The 18833-nt window shown below is 37.3% G+C and overlaps 1 protein-coding gene across 1 annotated transcript in view; it reads right to left on the reverse strand.

Annotated features, from left to right (window-relative positions):
- Positions 1-18833, reverse strand: part of LOC104545283 (dystrophin) — a 100393-nt gene that overhangs the window by 77354 nt on the left and 4206 nt on the right. Inside the window, exons 2-5 of the mRNA XM_010190380.1 lie at positions 15952-16193; positions 14316-14496; positions 4340-4485; positions 3144-3356 (exon numbers count right to left, since the gene is read on the reverse strand). Coding sequence (XP_010188682.1) covers positions 3144-3356; positions 4340-4485; positions 14316-14496; positions 15952-16193 — 782 coding nt within the window. The remainder of the gene's footprint in view (positions 1-3143; positions 3357-4339; positions 4486-14315; positions 14497-15951; positions 16194-18833) is intronic.

Genomic DNA, 18833 nt, shown 5'->3' on the forward strand with positions numbered 1-18833 from the left:
AAAGAGAGAATGCTACCAGTTGCTACCAGGCAACATTACATAGATAATCTAATACCTTGAAAGGTAGAATGAGATTATAAAAAGCCACTTAAAAATACTTTAAAATGCCACTTTAAGTAAACAATTAGATGCACATGTTAAAATAAAATTTATAGATGGCAAAAATTTGAAAGGTAAATACAAAACATTTGTTCATCAGAGTGTTTTCATCAACAGTGAAGTACATACTGATATTATATGCTGACCGCAAAGTTGAAATAAAGCACAAAAAAGGACAATTCATTAGAATTCAGACTATGCCCTAAAATGTGAACAAAAATGCCTTGGCAACTATTATGAGATAGATAACCAAAGGGAACATTTTTCTTATGTGCTTGATATATTTAATAATAACAGTCTACCATGTAAAATGAACTGAATTAACAACAATAATCACACAGAAATTATCAGTGTATTTCAGAATAGCAACTACCAAAACACTGTTGAAATGTCTACTGTGCATTCCATTATTACCCAGTAAAAATAGTTCAGAATCATATTTCATGATGAAATTTTAATACCTTTACAGTAACACTCTAGGTATAGTTCATTAATGCTGCAAAATATAGATCTGATGGGATGTACCTAAAAAGAGATCACTCTCCAGCTACCAAAGAAGATCGAATATATGCCTTGAATTTTGAATCATGCTGTAAATGCATTTTATTTATCAACACTAATTTCACTGTATCCCATGCTGACACATTCCATAAATTGCAACAGCTAAAACAATCGTCTGGAAGATAAGTCACTCAAGAAGTTGAAAAGACAATTACTTTTATATTAACTGTGTACTAAAGTGACATCAGCAATAAATATAAAGACTAAGATTTGTATGCAACAGTAGCTCACTAAGATTTAAAAATACACGCTTGACAGAACATGGCCATGATGTTCAGGACTTCCTTCTTTCAAGAGCAGTGGGGCAACCTCTAAACCTATATCCAGAAAATCCAAGGATGGGAAAAAATGACAAAAGTTTGAATTTCTCAAGCAAAGTTTATTGCTCTGTCTTCTACAATTGCAAATATTTCATTATATTATTGATAAAACCACCTTCCAGTTTTCCTAATTATATTGGGTTTATGTGGCACAGCTTTGGTAGCAGAGGTGGCCTCTGTGAGGAGAGGCCAGGTGCTGCCTTGTGCTGGACAACCTTGGCTGCAGCTGCCTCCAGTGGACACACCACAGGACACAGCTGACCCCATGGCCTCTGGGATAATGAAGTTAAGAAAGAGAAAAAATGCCAGACAGGCAGAGAAGGAGAGAAAAAAAAAAAGGGATAAACAGCCCTGCAGACACTGAGGGAAGTGAAGAAGGAGGGAGAAGAGGTGCTGCAGTTGCTGGAGCAGAGATTCCCCTGCAGCCTGTGGTCACGCAGGTTGTCTCCCTGCAGCCCATGGAGGTCCGTGGTAGAGCAGATAGCCACACTGCAGCCCATGGAGGACCTCACATTGGAGCAGTTGATGAGCTCTAAAAGAAGCTGCAGCCCATGCAGGGTCCCACACAGGAGCACATATTTCCTGAAGGACTGCAGCCCATGGGAGGACTCATGCTGGAGCAAGGGAAAAGAGTGAAGAAGAATGAGCAGCAGAGAGAAGCTGATATGAACTGTCTGCAGCTTCCATTTCTCATGCTCCTGCACCCCCTGGCATGAAAGAGACAACAGTAAAGCTATGGAGTGCAGATTAGGAAAAAGAAGGAGGGAGGGAGGTGTTGTTTTAAGTTTTGTGTTTGTTTCTCAGTACCCAAATCTATTTTAATTTTCCCTAAGTTGTGTCTTTTTTGCCTACAATGGCAACTGGTAAGAAATCTCCCTGTCTTTATCTCAATCCAAGTGCTTTCCCATCCTATTTTCTCCCCTGGTCCTGCTGAGGACAGCGAGTGAGAGAGCAGCTGAGGCCTCTGGCTGTTGGCCAAGGTCATCCCATCATACCATTAAACTTCATCTAATGGCCAGCTTCAAACGTCAGAGATGTAGCTGTGGAGCCACAGTTATGATTTAGAACACTGTGGCATTTCAGTAGCTAAATTATAAATGGTACTAATAAAATGTTTCCTCCTTTTTTGGTCCATTTGCTTATCTGAAAACTGATGAAGAGTAACAAAATACTGAGTATTTTTTCCTCTACAAAAGCAGAAGTGGAAGAATACTATGACAGAAATTTCTGACCAGAGAACTCTACTGGACTAAGCTGAAAATCTTTAAGCTTAGCTGAAGCTAATCATGTATGTAAACCAAAGCCAAGGACAGAAATACTTGATATTGTAAAAAGTAAGAAATACAGGGAGTCAGCACTGAGAAGAAACACGCTGTGTGAATGCAGCTTTGAGTATGGCTGCAGGACCTCAACCTACAGAATTCTCTTTGTAATATCCACCATGAGTAGGCAGGTGTTCATTTGCATGGGGGTAAGGAGAGGACAAACAAAATAAAATTAAAAATGCTTTTTACATTTTTTTCACTGGTTGATCTGAATTCCTCTGAAACCAATCCCTTGAAATTATATAGAAATAGAACATGAATATGTTAAAAATGGACTTCTTTTAAATTTGATAACACCTAAGTCATAAACATCCCCTGTAATGTGTGATTTATAAATAAGTATAAGTAGGAGATCCTCACAATGAAAGAAACAATGTAAGGTTCCAATGCTGTCATTCTAAATACCTGAAATTCACACAATTGTGTAATTCATATACAATTCTGCTTTCTGGCAACTGCTGTCAAGATGTGACCATATTACAAATGACTAATTATGTAAGTGACTTCATTAAAGTCAATATGGTTACAGCTACTTCTTCTGCATGAAAAAGTACTTCAGCTACATTGAAAAAGTAAGCAGTGGAATATTAGTAGCAATTTCACTGAAATTGAAGTCAAGTTTTGCTGCTGAAACAACATAGGCAGAAACAGCCACAAAATCAGAGTTCAAAGTGAAATCTTGGACTTACAAAAATAAAGCAAACATTTAAATAATTTATTGTGCTGTTTTGATATTTCACTTTGGTGTTACTTTCTTGAGGTGTATAAATGTGTTCTGTGCTAGTCTTACAGCCACAACCCACTACATAATCGTTGAGGCTGAAAAAAATTGGTTAACCTGGAATCGCTGGAGTTTGGTCATAAGCTCCTCAAGTTTCTGGCAATGTTCCACCAGCTGTGCTGACAATTTCTTCCAGCGGCCAAGGATCACATCAATCTCTGATCTATATCTTTGGCTGACTTCTGCAGGGGCTTTTCTGGACATGTCTTCCACAGTTGTGCTGAGATAATTCAGGCCTTTTTGCTGCTCTTGCAGAGAACTTTGTAGAGCCTATGAATAAGAAGCAAATAGTATCCTGATTCATGTGTCAGGCAATTTTCTTTGTTTCACAAACATAGAATGAGTGAGTGAGTGCAACTTCACAGTAAGACTGCTGAAGAAAGGACCGAAAACTAAAAATGTAGGTCACATTTGTTAAAATATCTAGTGATGTATTCTGCTGAGATATTTGGAATTGCTTTTTCCTCACACAAACTAGAAAATACGTATTTTTTTTGTTGAACTGAGAATATAACCAGAGGTGTTTATACTTGTTAATGGAGGTGATCCATATACAACCTAATGATTACAACTTCAAACGAATCAGACTATACATGGAAGAAAAGAATAAGCTCAGAACTGCTTCTATGATTTAAAGTTTTTGATAACTTCTCAAAACTTTTGCCATTCTTAGCCCAAATTTGCTGCACATAACTTTTTTGTCTATATTTGAATTTTTATTTCTGCATTTGCAGTATTAGTTGCATCAAACAACATGTTCATTAGTCATTCAACAGGAGAACAATATCAAATATTGAAATGCGGAGAAAGTTTCTACCCACTGGCAAAACTTGTTCCACATTTGCATCTGCTTGTAAATTCGACAGGAAATCTGACAAAGCTTGTGCTGCCTTTTGCAAATCATAGTTGTTTCCACGTCAGCACTGGAAAATGAAATGAGCTACATCTATACTTAACTACCAGAGCTATCATCAAACAAATATTTTATATATCATGGGGACAAACAAAGGCTTTTCCTTAACATGTCCAATATCTTATAAAATTGGTTTCAATGGTGAAGAGCACTTCCAATCCTTTAACTTTAGGAACTGATATAAGTATCCCTTGTCTCCTGAAGCCCTAGGCTATAACCCAAATTGGTATAATTCACCCAAGATCTGTAGTGTAGGTTTCAGCAAACTTAGTAAAACTTTCCATTCTGTTCATCTAAAAAATTCATTTGAGACATTTGTTCCCACTGCCTGACCACTCACCTTGAGCTCCCTGAGTCTCTGCTCCATGATTTCATACTCAGCAACTGCTACCTGAGGCATGGAGAGTTTCGTTTCTGACTGCTGGATCCACACAAGTATAGTGTTCATTGTCTCTTTGTAGTGTGCAGGAGGCAAACTGTCAAAAACTACATTCAACAGGGGAGAAAAAGGAAAGAAAAAATTTTGGGCTTCATCATGTGTTTGCTGACAGATGTTTGATGTAAGACCAAGCCTTATTGAAGTTAGTGACTACTTGAAACAGATTGCGACAGGCCCAGCATCAGATTTTTCCAAGGGTTGTGAAAGCAGAAAACTTTTGAAGAATTAATACGCAAATTCTAATGTTTATGATATCTCTGTCATTTTATGAATTGTGTGTCATTTGTCTCTAAGTTGTCATGTGACCTATGACATGACCAAGACTACTAGTTTAAATATGTGTGCATAGAGATCAATAGATAAACCATTGTACTTAACCCAAAATCTAATTTCAGAAATGCAGTTAGAAATAACATTCCCTTTTATGGCCTATGCTTATGTGTTTAATGTTTCTGTTCAAGTAAAATGTTCCATTGAAGACATCTGTTAAAAGCATATAAAATTAATCTTTCTTCTGCATTAAAGATGATTTTATTGGATTGTGCTTATTGTGCCAACATTACAGCTGCTGTAAATAGACAACATCTGGCACACACATGAGCAATTCATTAGCAGAGATACTCTCTCTGCCCTCAACAGCAGTTGCTTCTATACTCATTGAGAAAAATACAGACAAGTAGCATGGAAATGTTTCATTTCCAATCTGTACCTATAACAATGTAGTATATAAAAGCTTAAAAAAATGTTACACTTATTTGTACCTCCTGTATATGTCTAGTGTTTCAGAAGCAACTGTACTGAGAGACAACATAGCTGTTCAAAAAAGAAATTTTAATAAACAACACAGTTAAAACTTTTAAGTGCAAGTTGCACTGCAAGTATCTTGGCAGAATGTACTTCTGACTTTAATCTATCTTTTCAGTTGATCAACAGAATGCTACTTGAAAAAATGTTATATTTTTCAGTTAGGCATCATAACAACATACTAAAATCAGGGCAATTTAAGCTCTTTCATGGAGTATACACATTGTATGGCATATTTTCCTCATACAAATCTTGGCTGACCAGATTTATCACACACATCTGGATATTTACAAAAGATAGGACCTAATATCAGGAAAGACAAGAATTTCTGTGCTTGTAATGTATTTTCTTTACACTGAAAGCAATAGCAGTACATTCTTGGAAACACAGAACAAACATTTTCCATCTCATCAAATAGCATTTTAAGCAATTTTATTTCCTTAGAGAGATTTGACTCATTTAATACAAACAATGCCTATGTTAGAACAGAACATGCTTTTAAACACATCACTCCAAACAAATGGAGATGTAATTTTAACAGCTCATATATGTCAAAGGTTTATACAACTCTTAATCTACAGTTATATTTAGAAATATGAAATGGAGTTCAGTATTGTGATGTAATGTTTGACTTCTATAACTAATTTTCTCTTTTAAATTATAAACAAATCTTAGAACTAATGTGTGACTTCAAGTAGCTATATCAAATAATAGCTATTTTCTGTAGCAGTGGAGAGTACCTCAGAACAGGTTAAAACACAAGATACGATGTTACAGCAAACTCCACCAAACTGCATGAAACTCTTATCCTGAAAGTGTGTCAATAATAATAATTTTAAAACCATCCAAACACTGCAAAGGTTTTGTCCAATTTTGATTAATTATGTTCTCTATTTGCAAGATTAAATAAGACTTCAAGTGGAATCACAGATATTGATTTAAACATTGTTTAAATATTGCTTTCAACTAGAGTTGCAGGGAGAGGGGATCCACAGTCCATCCCACTTCGATGACAATGTAAGGGAGAGATGCTCCAGGCCATGGACGAAAGTACCTGAAGTGCAGAACAAGGGACCCCCAGCCAGTAAGTTGGCTTCAATGGGGGAGCAACTTAAATACCTGTTCACTTATGCATGGAGCATGGGAAATAAGCAGGAAGAGTTATAGATGTACACATGCCTACAGGGCTATGATGTCATTGGCATCACTGAGAGTTGGTGGGATGGCTCTTATGACTGGACATTAGGAACAGAGGGTTATAATCTCTTTAGGAAAGACAGACAGGGGAGAAGGGGAGAGGGTGTTGCTCTCTACATTAAGGACCAGCTGGAGTCCACGGAGCTCGATCTGGGGCAGGGTGAGGAGCTGACAGCTTATGGGTCAGGGTTAGTGGGAAGGCAGGTGAAGGAGACATCATAGTGGGGGTGTGCTACAGGCCACCTGATCAGGAAGACCGAGTGGATGAGGCCCTCTATAAACAGATTACAGCAGCTTCACATTCACAAGCCCTGGTTCTCATGGGGGATTTCAGTCACCCTGACATCTGCTGGAAGGACAACACAGCAGGGCACCAGCAATCAAAGAGGTTCCTCGAATGCATAGATGACAACTTCCTCCTTCAAGCTGTAGAGGAGCCCACGAGACGGGGTGCCATGCTGGACCTTGTCCTCACCAACAAAGAGGGGCTGGTGAGCAACATGAAGCTTGAGGGCAGCCTTGGCTGCAGTAACCACAAAATGGTGGAATTCAAGATCCTTAGGTCATCGAAAAGGACATGGAGCAAGCTCATCACTCTGGACTTCAGGAGAGCAAACTTTAGTCTCTTCAGGGAAATGCTAAGCAAGGTGTTGTGGGATATAGACCTGGAGGGAAGAGGGGTCCAAGATTGCTGATTGATATTCAAGGACCATCTCCTTCAAGTCCAGGAACAGTGAATCCCAAGAAGGAGGAAGGCAGGCAAGAATGCCAGAAGGCCTGTGTGGATGAACAAGGAGCTCCTGGACTTACTTGGATGCAGAAGGGAATGGAAGCGAGGACAGGTTAGCTGGGAGGATTATAAAGAAGTTGCCCAAACAACCAGGGATCAGGTTAGGAAAGCTAAGGCACAGATGGAATTAAATCTAGCCAGAGAAATAAAGGGGAACAAGAAGAATTTCTATAGGTACACCAGTGATAAAAGGAAGGCTAGGGAAGAAGTGAGCCCTCTACAGAAGGAAGATGGAGAACTGGTCACAGGGGACATAGAGAAGGCTGAGGTGCTGAATGACGCCGTGCTGCCCAAGTCACAGAAGGCAAAGGTAGGGACTGGGAGAAGGAAGATCCACCCACTGTAAGTGAAGACCAGGTTCAAGACCACATAAAGAACCTGAAGGTGCACAAGTGCATGGGACCTGATGACATCCATCTGCAGGTCCTGAGAGAACTGGAGGATGAAGTTGCCAAACTGTTATCCATCATATTTGAAAGGTCGTGGCAGTCTGGTGAAGTTCCTGATGACTTGAAAAGGGGAAACATAACCCCCATTTTCAAAAAGGGGAATAGGAAGATCCAGGAAACCATTGACCAGTCAGTCTCACTTCTGTGCCTGAAAGACCATGGAGCAGATCCTCCTGAAGGCTCTCCTAAGGCACAGGGAGAATGAGGATGCAGTGATTGGTGGTAACCAACATGGCTTCACCAAGGACAAATCATGCCTCACCAATTTGGTGACCTTTTATGATGGAGTTATAGCTTTGGTAGATAAGGGAAGAGCAACTAACATCATCTATCTGGACTTACGCAAAGTGTTTGATACTGTCCCACATGACATACTGGTCATGAAACTGGAGAAATGTGGATTTGATGGATGGACCACTCACTGGATAGGGAATTGGCTGGTTGGTCACATTTACAGAGTTGTGGTCAATAACTCAATGTCCAAATGGAGACCAGTGACGAGTGGTGTTCCCCAGGGATCGGTACTGGGACTGGTACTGTTTAATATCTTTGTCAGCGACGCAGACAGCAGAACCGAGTGCACCCTCAGGAAGTTTGCAGATGACACCAAGCTGGGTGGTGCAGTTGACATGCTGAAAGGAAGGGATGCCATCCAGATGGACCTGGACAGGCTGGAAAGGTGGGCCCATGCCAACCTCATGAAGTTCAACATGGCCAAGTGCAAGGTCCTGCCCCTGGGTAGGGGCAATCCCAAGCACAAATACAGGCTGGGTGGAGAATGGCTTGAGAGCAGTCTTGAGGAGAAGGACCTGGAGGTGTTGGTCGATGAAAAACTCAACATGAGTCAGCAGTGTGCGGTTGCAGCCCAGAAGGTCAACCGCTGTGTGGCCAGCAGGTTGAGGAAGGTGATTCTACCCCTATACTGTTCTCCTGTGAGACCTCACCTGGAGTACTGCATCCAGTTCTGGGACCCTAAGTATAAGAAGGACATCGAGCTGTTACAGTGGGTCCAGAGGAGGGCCCCGAAGCTGATCAGAGGACTGGAGCACCTCCACTATGAGGACCGGCTGAGAGAGTTTGGGTTGTTCAGCCTGGAGAAGAGAATGCTCCAGGGAGACCTTATTGCAGCCTTCCAGTTCCTGAAGGGGTCCTACAGGAAAGCTGAGGAGGGACTTTTTACAAGGGCAGGTAGTGACAGAACAAGAGGGAATGGCTTTAAACTGGAAGAGGGTAGATTTAGACTGTATATTAGGAAGAAATTCTTTACTGTGAGAGCAGTGAGACACTGGCACAAGTTGCCCAGAGAAGTTGTGGAAGTGTTCAAGGCCAGGCTGGACAGGGCTTTGGGCAACCTGATCTAATGGGAGGTGTCCCTACCCATGGCAGGGGGGTTGGACTGGATGATCTTTAAAGTCCTCTCCAACCTAAACCATTCTATGATTCTATGAGACTATGATTTAATCAAGCTAGTGGCTTTCCAATGTTGTTATTAAATATTCCATTTAAAAAGCACTTTTAAGTTCAGTGAAATAATAGTTTTCCTATTTCACTTTTCCATATTACTAGTAGTGAAATACTACTATTCAATGCCTTTTGCCTAGCTAGAGTTTTTGGGTCTTGTTGGATTTGTTTGGGTATTTTTTGAGGGGAGGGGTTGGTTGTTTATTTTTTTTTAAGATACAAAATGTGTCAGCATTTTCATCCACAGGGAAGCAAATTAACATATTTTGGATGACACTTCAGAAGGCTCTGTTGCTTTTGCAACTCACTATGCCAACGGAGAGAATTCAGTTGAACTCCTACACTGGGATTCACGTTACCTAATTTTAGCTGTCTAAATAATCTAACAATTTACAATCTCTCTGCAGGCAGTACGAATCTCTAAATTCCCCATGCTCATAACATAAACAGATATCCAGACCTGTTTATTTTTATACTAAAATTTGCCTTGAGATATGAATGTTTGTGGATTAAAGGCCACATGATAAACACAGTGCATTAATATGGACTGCTATATTATATGAAAAATTGGTAGTCAGAAAGATATAGCATGTCCACAACCCAAGCTAGGTCCATAACAGAACTGAAACAAAAAACAACAGAGGGAAAATACAAATAATTTACTGTGAAATATCAGAATACATTTCCCGTCCCAAAACAGGAAAACGGTGTTGCATAATCTATTCCACTTGTAAGGAATGCATTTTGATGTGACTAACATTGTAACCCTTGAGAACTGACAGGTAAATACATTTACACTTGCCTATTTATTTTAGAGAAAGTTCTTATATTTGGAAATACAATGTGCAGATAGAAATAGTTAAACATGTAAAAGCTTTCCAAAGAAGTAAAATACTTTTTTTTAATTATATATTTCCTCCCAGTTTCCGTTTTGGTGACTGGATTTTCCAGTCAAAAATCTTTGCCCAAATCAGAAATGAAATGAGAATACAATTATCTCAACAACTATCAAATCACACTGGATACGCTACACTGTGTATCTCCTACAGTCAGGACAAATCCCATTGTTTATCACATCACTGTGAAAGAAGAAAAAAAGCAATAAATATAATCTATGGGATCATTTCATTAAAGACTTACTTCCTGAAACAAATGAACTAGATCGAATTGCACATATTTCCCATAAAAATCTTAGTAGTAGCTGCACTGTTTAAACCATGCTGATTTTCTCACATTCAAAAGGCACATTCAAAGACAATTAAGCAAACTTTACCCCTCAAAACCAAACAGCAATGAATATTATTGCTACTAAATCATATTTTAGCTCTTAAGGATAATTTACAGTTTTTAAATTCACATGACACTTGCTTAAAATTTTTCTTCCTCAAGTATGCAATGATTGGTGAAAGATTATTATAAATATCATAACAATCTCACTGTCACTTATAACCCGTCTCTAAGATACTTAGAGTATGAAAATAAGTTAGCAGTTCAAAGTATAAGCAAGAGCAGGCAAATGACAGACTAAAACTCAAAATTGTCATCATATTGTTATGGTTACTAAGGTTTGTTGTCTTACAGATTTATGCCAACACTGAGTTGCATGAGTTCTATATAATGCATCCCCCTTTAAGACACTGTACATGTGGATTAGGGAGAAAAGTGGAGTACATATGAAATAACTGTAACCATGGGATGGGTAAGTAAAAAGTCTAAAGAATATTGACATGATGTAGAAGGCAAAACTTTCCTGTTGTCCTTCTTGAAATACATAGGAGAAATAACATTTAAATGCAGATGAATGATTCATCATCAACAATAAGAATAACAACAACGACAATGACTTCACCTTTGGGAATTACTGATCCTACAAAGTTAGAATAAGAATTTGAAAGGAAAGCACAGTGCATGAATTTATGACGCACAGAAAAACTGAAATAAATATGACTTTACCTTTGCCATCTCCATCTTGATATTCTTAATTTCACCTGCCACAAAAGTTTTTTTTGTGGTTTTTTTTAACATTACTTTCTAAAAATCTAATGACACTCCCCAAACTTCCTCTGAAGAACAGTCTTCTCAAATTCAGAACACGTACCAGAGTGCCTCTCACTGAAGACCACAGCTGGGTAAGAGTTTACTGCAGCAAAACTGAACCATGAAAGCACCTTTACGGAGTCTGTCCAGTCACAGCATGAGATGAGTGCTGGAATGAATCAGCTGCCACCTGGGAAGTAGTCAGAGCCAGCGAGTACTCTCCTGGCCCTGGCCCTGGCTGAGAGGGAAAGGGAGGCTGATCCAGCTGCTTCCTGGGAATTTCTCTGACACGGCAGCAGTTTATTTCAAGACAAGTAAATATAAAGTTCAACTCCTCATTCTTAACCAGGGCAACTGTAAAACTAATTATAAAACTAATTATTCATATTCAAATTATTGCCATAATTGTCCGTTTCACTCCCTTGTGTACATTACTGAATAGTTTGAAGCACTGTCTGACCTCTATTTTTTCTACATACTGGTATCCTAGAAATAACTCTAAATATGTTTGGGAAGGAGGGAGAGCTGGAATGATGGATATATCGTCTTCAAAATGATCTATTACCTATGGATATATAGACATTCTATAAAGTAAGAAAAAATGAGGTTATGTTTCCTCATATTTTAGGAAGCTGTATTTCTTTCACAAACAACATTGCAAAATAGTGAAAAAAACCAACCAAATAAGTTTTAGAATTGTCTTTTCATTAGGTTTTGTAACTGGAAATGCTAATCAAATAATGGAAAAACACTTGACTAATCTGATTTAATCTTTAATAATATTCTATAAAGAAATCTACTGTGTAGAAAAACTACTAAGCACTCTTGAACCTAAAGAACCCAAAATAAAACCACCACCACCCTCGAAAAACCCACCAAAGCAAAAAATATTTAAGACACACAATCTTCTAGAACTAGAGAAACCTCTCTTCTGTTTTTTTGCGAAAAAAATTCCTTGGAAAACAGAGCAGAATAGCTAAATACCCTTATCTATCAGAAAAGATAATGGAGTAATGGAACATTAGAAAAAAAACCAAACCAAACCAAACCAAACCACAAAAAAACCCAAACCCCTAATAGTGTCTCAAAAATCCTTTTAACACAAAAAAACCCTCAACGATGAATCAAAAATATCTTCCCAGCACCTGTAGATTATATGTACAGGGTAGAAAAAAGGAGTAAAAACTACCACTGATCTGCAGAACTTCAGTTTTAAATAAATTCTTAAATCTATAAAAAACAAGTAATTGAAAATAATTTATGAAAATAAAAGACATAAATATCTAAAATACTCTAGCAAAATTTCAACACTTTCTATTAAACTAGGATTAAAATAAAGACATAGTATATGGCCCTTTCTCCATCTGTTCAACAGAAGAAAAATAGTCATTGAAGAAAGAACTTTGGAGGGTTGTTTCCACAGTTTTTGATTCATAAGACTTTCCTGAAACAGGATTAGACCTAATGTAGTATGCTAAGCATGATCACTACAGGAGAGCTATGAAAGGAAGTTAGCACTTCGGATAAAACTGTGTATAAAATTTCTGAAGATAAAATATGATTGGCATAATAATCTCACCTAAAATATCACTACAAGTATATACTGTATAGGATAAAACACTCTTGTCTTGACAGTTGAACAATTTGAGATGAAGCACCCATAATGCAGAGCAGTCACATAAAATAACAACAGACCATAAAATATTGATTCAGGGACTTCTGTTCTCCACCAGTTTAGGAGACTCTTCCCAGTCCTTTCACTGCTGGCACCTCAGGACAGCTGCTCCTGTGGCTGGCCAGGGCACTGGAAGAGCATCCTGCAGCATGGCAGTGGGAATGAACTTACATATAGCTGGGTAGAACTTTATCAAAGCCTCTGCTTAGTGGCATTACAGATCAGGCACTGAACACTAGTCACCTTACAAGGCTAAGCAACTGGTTAGTTCACAAGGTTTCATTATAGTAAAATTAGATGAGGCAAAACTAGCAATTACACAAAACTGGATATAGAAGAAAACATAAAGAAACTAGCACTTACCATATCTTTTTGGCAGAATGGTAACTGATTTCAGCATATAAACCAGTGTGGGATTCAAAGTTCTAAAGTCTTATCCATTGTATGGCCTGACTTTAGAGTCATGAATAAACTTTACACTTCATGATACTAAATTTCTATGGCTCATTGTTTCATCACATGCTATGGCACACTTGCATTTTATTTCTTCAGTATGTGTGTGCATGTGTGAAATAACCAGAGCAGCACAATAATGCAGTGTTATTGAAAAAAAAACCACATCTTTAGAAATAGAATAATATCAAAACTCCCTGAAATAACTCAGAATAAATACTATAAAGATCCACTAGAAGGAGCTAGCACTATGTCTAATTTCAAAACAGTACAGTCATTTACAGATATCATTGGTTTAAGGGGCAAATAATCTCCTTGCTGTTGAGAAAAATTGAATTTATATTTTTATTCGATATTTTATTTTTAAATTCATAATCAAATACAGAAAGTGTACCACAGTCACTGATAAGCTATGTATTTTGAATAAGGAATAAAGTCAACTTTCGATTTTGGTATAGCATTTCCCCCCTTTTTAAAAATGCATTTTACTACAAATATTGTAAATAATTGTCACAACTAGCAGCCATATATTCTATATTGCAAAAAACAAACAGTTCACCAGATAATGAAAAACTAGATACCCTAAAGTAGCTACTGTCTTTGATGAGCTTTATGGAGTTAAATTTCTATTCTATGAAAATCTAGAGCAGACTTATTCCTGCAATTAAACACTTTCTTTCCCGTACTGACAGAGCCTTGTCTTATAGCCTGACTAAACTAAGGCAGTTTTATGTTGCCAAAAAAGATCACTGAATCTGTCCATAAACATGCTAACAAGAAGAGACCCAAGTGTAGAAATACACTGAGTGTAACCTTTGTTTCTGAATAGTGTACCTTCCTTGTTTTCCTATTAATGATAACTTCTGAAAGACTAGATTGCAAACAATACCACCTAAACTGTAATACTGGTTTAATGTAACAAAAGTAAAAACAAAAGTAGGACAGCAAAACATAAACGCCTATATTTCATATGCTAGTCAGGCAAACAGACTTGTTGACATGAACACTTACTGGTCTGTAGCTGCTTTTCTCTGGCCTGCATGTCAGCAAGTATTTGTTTGTAATGGCTGGTAAAAGCAGCAAGGTCAGCATCCAGAAACACTGGCCCTTGTTCTTTTTCTTTGAGTGCGTGACTTTGAGCCTTTAGCCGTTCAATTTGAGGCTGAAGGGTTGACATTCGGATGATTTCATCCTGCATATATGAACAAAAATCATCAAGATAAATCTGTCCAACAAATGAAATCACTAGTACCATGAAATCACCACTGTTTGCAAGTTACACAACTGTTCTGCTTCCAACTCCATCAGTTACAATAAGAACAAACTCAACATTTTTAATTATTTCTCACAAATCAATACCTCTGCTCCCAATATGATGCTCTTACCATTGTTTAAAGTCACTTTAACATGAGATCAGTTAGTAGTGTAATGCTCAAAGACAATTAGATAGACTGGATATTAAAATTCCATGCCCAAGGAGCAACCTTTTCTCATGGAGCTGGGAAGACAAAAACTCCCCATGTCTCATAGTCCTGGACTCATGTCTGTTAGGCTATATACAGGCTAAATAGCATGAAGTAGAAAAGGAGAGGTGAAGATGCACAGTGATTTCCAGCAGCCCCTCAGTAACACATTACAAGTTGAGGTTGTGCTATTATACCTTCAAGAGACCTTGTACACACCGTGACCACACTGTGACAGTTGCAACTACTAAGTAAAAAGAAATGAAGAAAGTAAGCCAAACATACAGTTCATAGTAGAGCTACTGTAAGAGAAGCTTTCTGCAAGAAAACAGAGAACCCATGTGAGCAAGATGCCAGCTTGGAAATGCCTGGAATCTAATAGCATAGATCTAAATTTTGTTTCAAATACTGATTTCAGTTTGACAGCTTCTGGTGCCAGAGATTTCATAAAGTCAAACTTCTCCAAGTATGTAATGTAATTTATAATTTGTTACAACATCTCAATAGATTCCTGTCAAACGATATTAGCTTGTAAGTAATCTCCATGCACAGAGTTGTCCACAGTAAGAGAGAGAAGCAAATTTCTATGATGGTGCAGCACACAGGTGAAAACATCTAGGGACAATAATAAGTGAATTGGTGTGACCATTTTTGTGCAACTGTTGTAATTTTGTCATGTGATGACAGAAGAACAGTCCTCCATTTCACTACACAATCCAACCTGCATCAAAAGGCAGGGTATATAACAAGTAAAGCACTCTGCAATGGGAGTATTTTGAACTTCATCATGAAGACAATTTTCTGACCCAGATCCTTACGACAGAGGTGATGAACAACAGTTTCTTAATAAAGAACCAAAGACACAGACTCTTTCAGGGGAAAAAAAAAAGGAAAAAGAGTTTACGGGCAAAGTTCCTTAGCTTTAGGTATCTAAGTATAGTAATGACTAAATATTTGGGGCAGAGTTTTAAATACCAGTTTTAAATGTTAGTTTCCACTAAAGTTTGCCTCTTTATTTCTTTACCACTCTTCCCTTTCCTTGAATAAATATTTTCAATAATTACCTAGAAGAGATAAGGAGTCCATTTTCCACTTGTATATTGAAATAGTGAAGGTATCTGGCCCACTGTTGGAACACCTATGAAGTACAATGTAATAAAAAAACTTGGAGAAGATTCTCTAACCTTGCATTTTCCCAACTGAGTTTTTACTGTAGCAGGATCTGCTGCTGGTGCGGGTTGTGCTTTCAGCCAGTTCTCTGCAGTAATTGCTGTCTGCTCCAGTTGCTGCAGCTGGGAGTAGAAGTCAATGATGTTATTTTGGTACTCCAGCCATGCCAGTCTTTCACTCAGCAACTGACAGAACTCAATCCAGCGGCTCTTCAGCTGTTCTGAGGCTTGTCTAATGTTGTCAGCACTCAGACCCTCTACAAAGAAAACAAGAGAAGAAGTTCAACACTTAAAGATAAATAAGTCACAAAGAAAAAAAAAGTAAAATAACAATTCAATTTCTGTATTTGAAAGCTCATAAATCCAGTTAATAATTTATCATCAAATAACAGTCCTGAACGTACAGATGTTACACATTAGTGGAGAAAGCATTTAAAAATATTTTAAGTTGCTGCCAGGGTACTTTTGTTGCTATGGGAATGAATTATAAAGTGCATTAAAGTACAAGAATAGGAATAAAGCAGAAAGTAGAGATACAATACATAAAGCTAATTAAAACTGTAAGAAATAAGAAAATGCCTGACAGCTGAATTTTGAAAAAATTGTCTGTACTGTAATTAGATTTTAATGTACAAGACTGTTTTGTTGTTGTTTTTTTTCTTTTTTTTCATAAAAAGACCAATTTAAATAAACTATATTCCACAGTTATTTTGATGTTCCCGATAATCTAACCCTTAAGTTTTGCATTAGGAATACCATAAGCACTGAGGAATAAACATATGATCAGATAAAACCTCCATCTAGGCCAGTCCCATCTGTCCAACAGTGACCATCAGTAGACATTAAGCAAAGACTGAGAGCTGAGAAAGCATAGGTGACACTTCTGTAAGATTATTTTCAGACAGGGTCTGATTTTTCTCTGGTATAGTTTGCCTATTTCTGTCTATTGTTCAATAATCATGCTTAAATCAAAGTTCACAAAGTTCATAAAGAAAACTGATTAGTTATTACAGACAAGGCAATTATTTAGAAATATTTAAAGGTAAGAGAGCTCTATTTAATTTGTGAAGAAAGTAAGGCAATACATATCTAAGATAAGTGAAGGGATCTTGAAATAACATAATTTATAATTATTCCAAAAATTGAACTCAGTTTGAGTTCAAAATATTAACTTAAGCATCTCACTTATTTTTCAGAGGAAGTTTAAATGCAATCTCTAATCTTTTTTATTGGCATGACATGTAATGATACACATAGCAATAGGACTGATACTGATTTCAAAATTAATAAAATTCTCAATCCACTGGGTAGTGCTATATGCTTTAAAACACTTCATTAAAACACTTTTTTAATAACATCATCACTTGTAAACACTAGTTCACTTGTAAAACATAAGCTCTGTTTTTATCAAAACAATGAAATTTAGGGTGCTTTTCTATTTCTTAAACCCAAGTTTAATAGTAAATGAGACAAAAGCCTTCAGTGTTATAGTTCTATGATATCTGATATGCTGTCAATATGGTTTATCTTATTTGGAACCTATATTCCCAATTTACAAGAAAATTACTTTATCACAGTTAAAAAATAGTAAATAGTTCATGTGATATTTTTGAAGGTATGACATAGGAAGTGGAGTCCTAATTACAGCTAAATGCCTTAAATAAAAATATAAATAATATAAAAATATGGGAAATAATACAATTTTCTAAGGAATTACTATAATGCATGCTATATAGTAACCCATGCAATGATAATCTAGGATCACGTCTGTCGTGGAGCACCATAGTTCTCTGGCAAATCCAATTCTGGATTCAGGTCAGGGCTATTCCATTCAGAGTTGCTTGGAAACACCCCACTTGGAAACAGACTGTGCAGTACTTGATAGCAGTTCCCTGGACGTGCTGCTTCTAGGATGTTACCCTAGCCAAACAAATTGTACATGATTTCAAAAAGAACAAGCAAAAATGTAGAAAGATAGGAAGCTCAGTACTACTGGGAGATAACGGCAACTATGGTGGTTGGAGCAGCTATACATATACAATATACTCTGGGAACTGGATAGCATAGTTTAGAGGCTGAGCAAGAGAATAAAGTGAATTTTAAGACATAAAGAGGTAAACAGTATTTTGACATATCTTAAAATCCAAAAGTTAACTAGTCTTTTGTGTGCATATGTTTGCATCTGGAGATGTGGTATGCATAACTAAATTTTCTTAAAATTGTAAATTTCTAATAAACATATAGTAATACGTGAAGTGGCAGCACAAACCTGAATGGCATAGCATGACTGATTAACAGCCAAGATGACCGGGCACATAGATATCGAATTTTACCAACAGCAAGAACAAGCACATATATAGAAGAAGACCCTTTAACTATGCTATATTTCAAGAATTGCTTCTGTCCTGTTGTGACTTTGGATATAAAGATGCTGTATACTCATAACAGACAGCAGATATCTTTGCCACTGTGTTCTCTGAACCTGGAAGACACTGTCTATGAGTCTGGCAGAGTAGATATAAAAAGATCATTTTTATTTATTCCTCCTTTCCTCTCTTTTCTGCTACCACAGTCTCCAAAGTACCCTTAGGCAAGATTATGATTACCAGGGGAAGCACAATCATGGATTATCCTTGCACAATAACAGTTTTCACTGTAATATTTTATTCAAGGATTCAGAGGACTGTATTTCAGATGAAAATCTAGATTCATCAGATCCTCTCTTCTTCTTTTCACTCATATGTCCCTCTTAAGATAACATTTAAATACGTGAAAACACCTGACATTGTTCAAATTTCTTTAATTAATTTCTTTATTATCTAAACTTCGAGCCTAAATGTGATTCTACAAGTGCACAGATAAACAAAGAAAAGCTTTTTCACTTCATTTAACTGAAG

The sequence above is a fragment of the Mesitornis unicolor genome, unplaced genomic scaffold, assembly GCF_000695765.1.
Source record: "Mesitornis unicolor isolate BGI_N332 unplaced genomic scaffold, ASM69576v1 scaffold4328, whole genome shotgun sequence".
Taxonomy (NCBI): Eukaryota; Metazoa; Chordata; class Aves; order Mesitornithiformes; family Mesitornithidae; genus Mesitornis; species Mesitornis unicolor.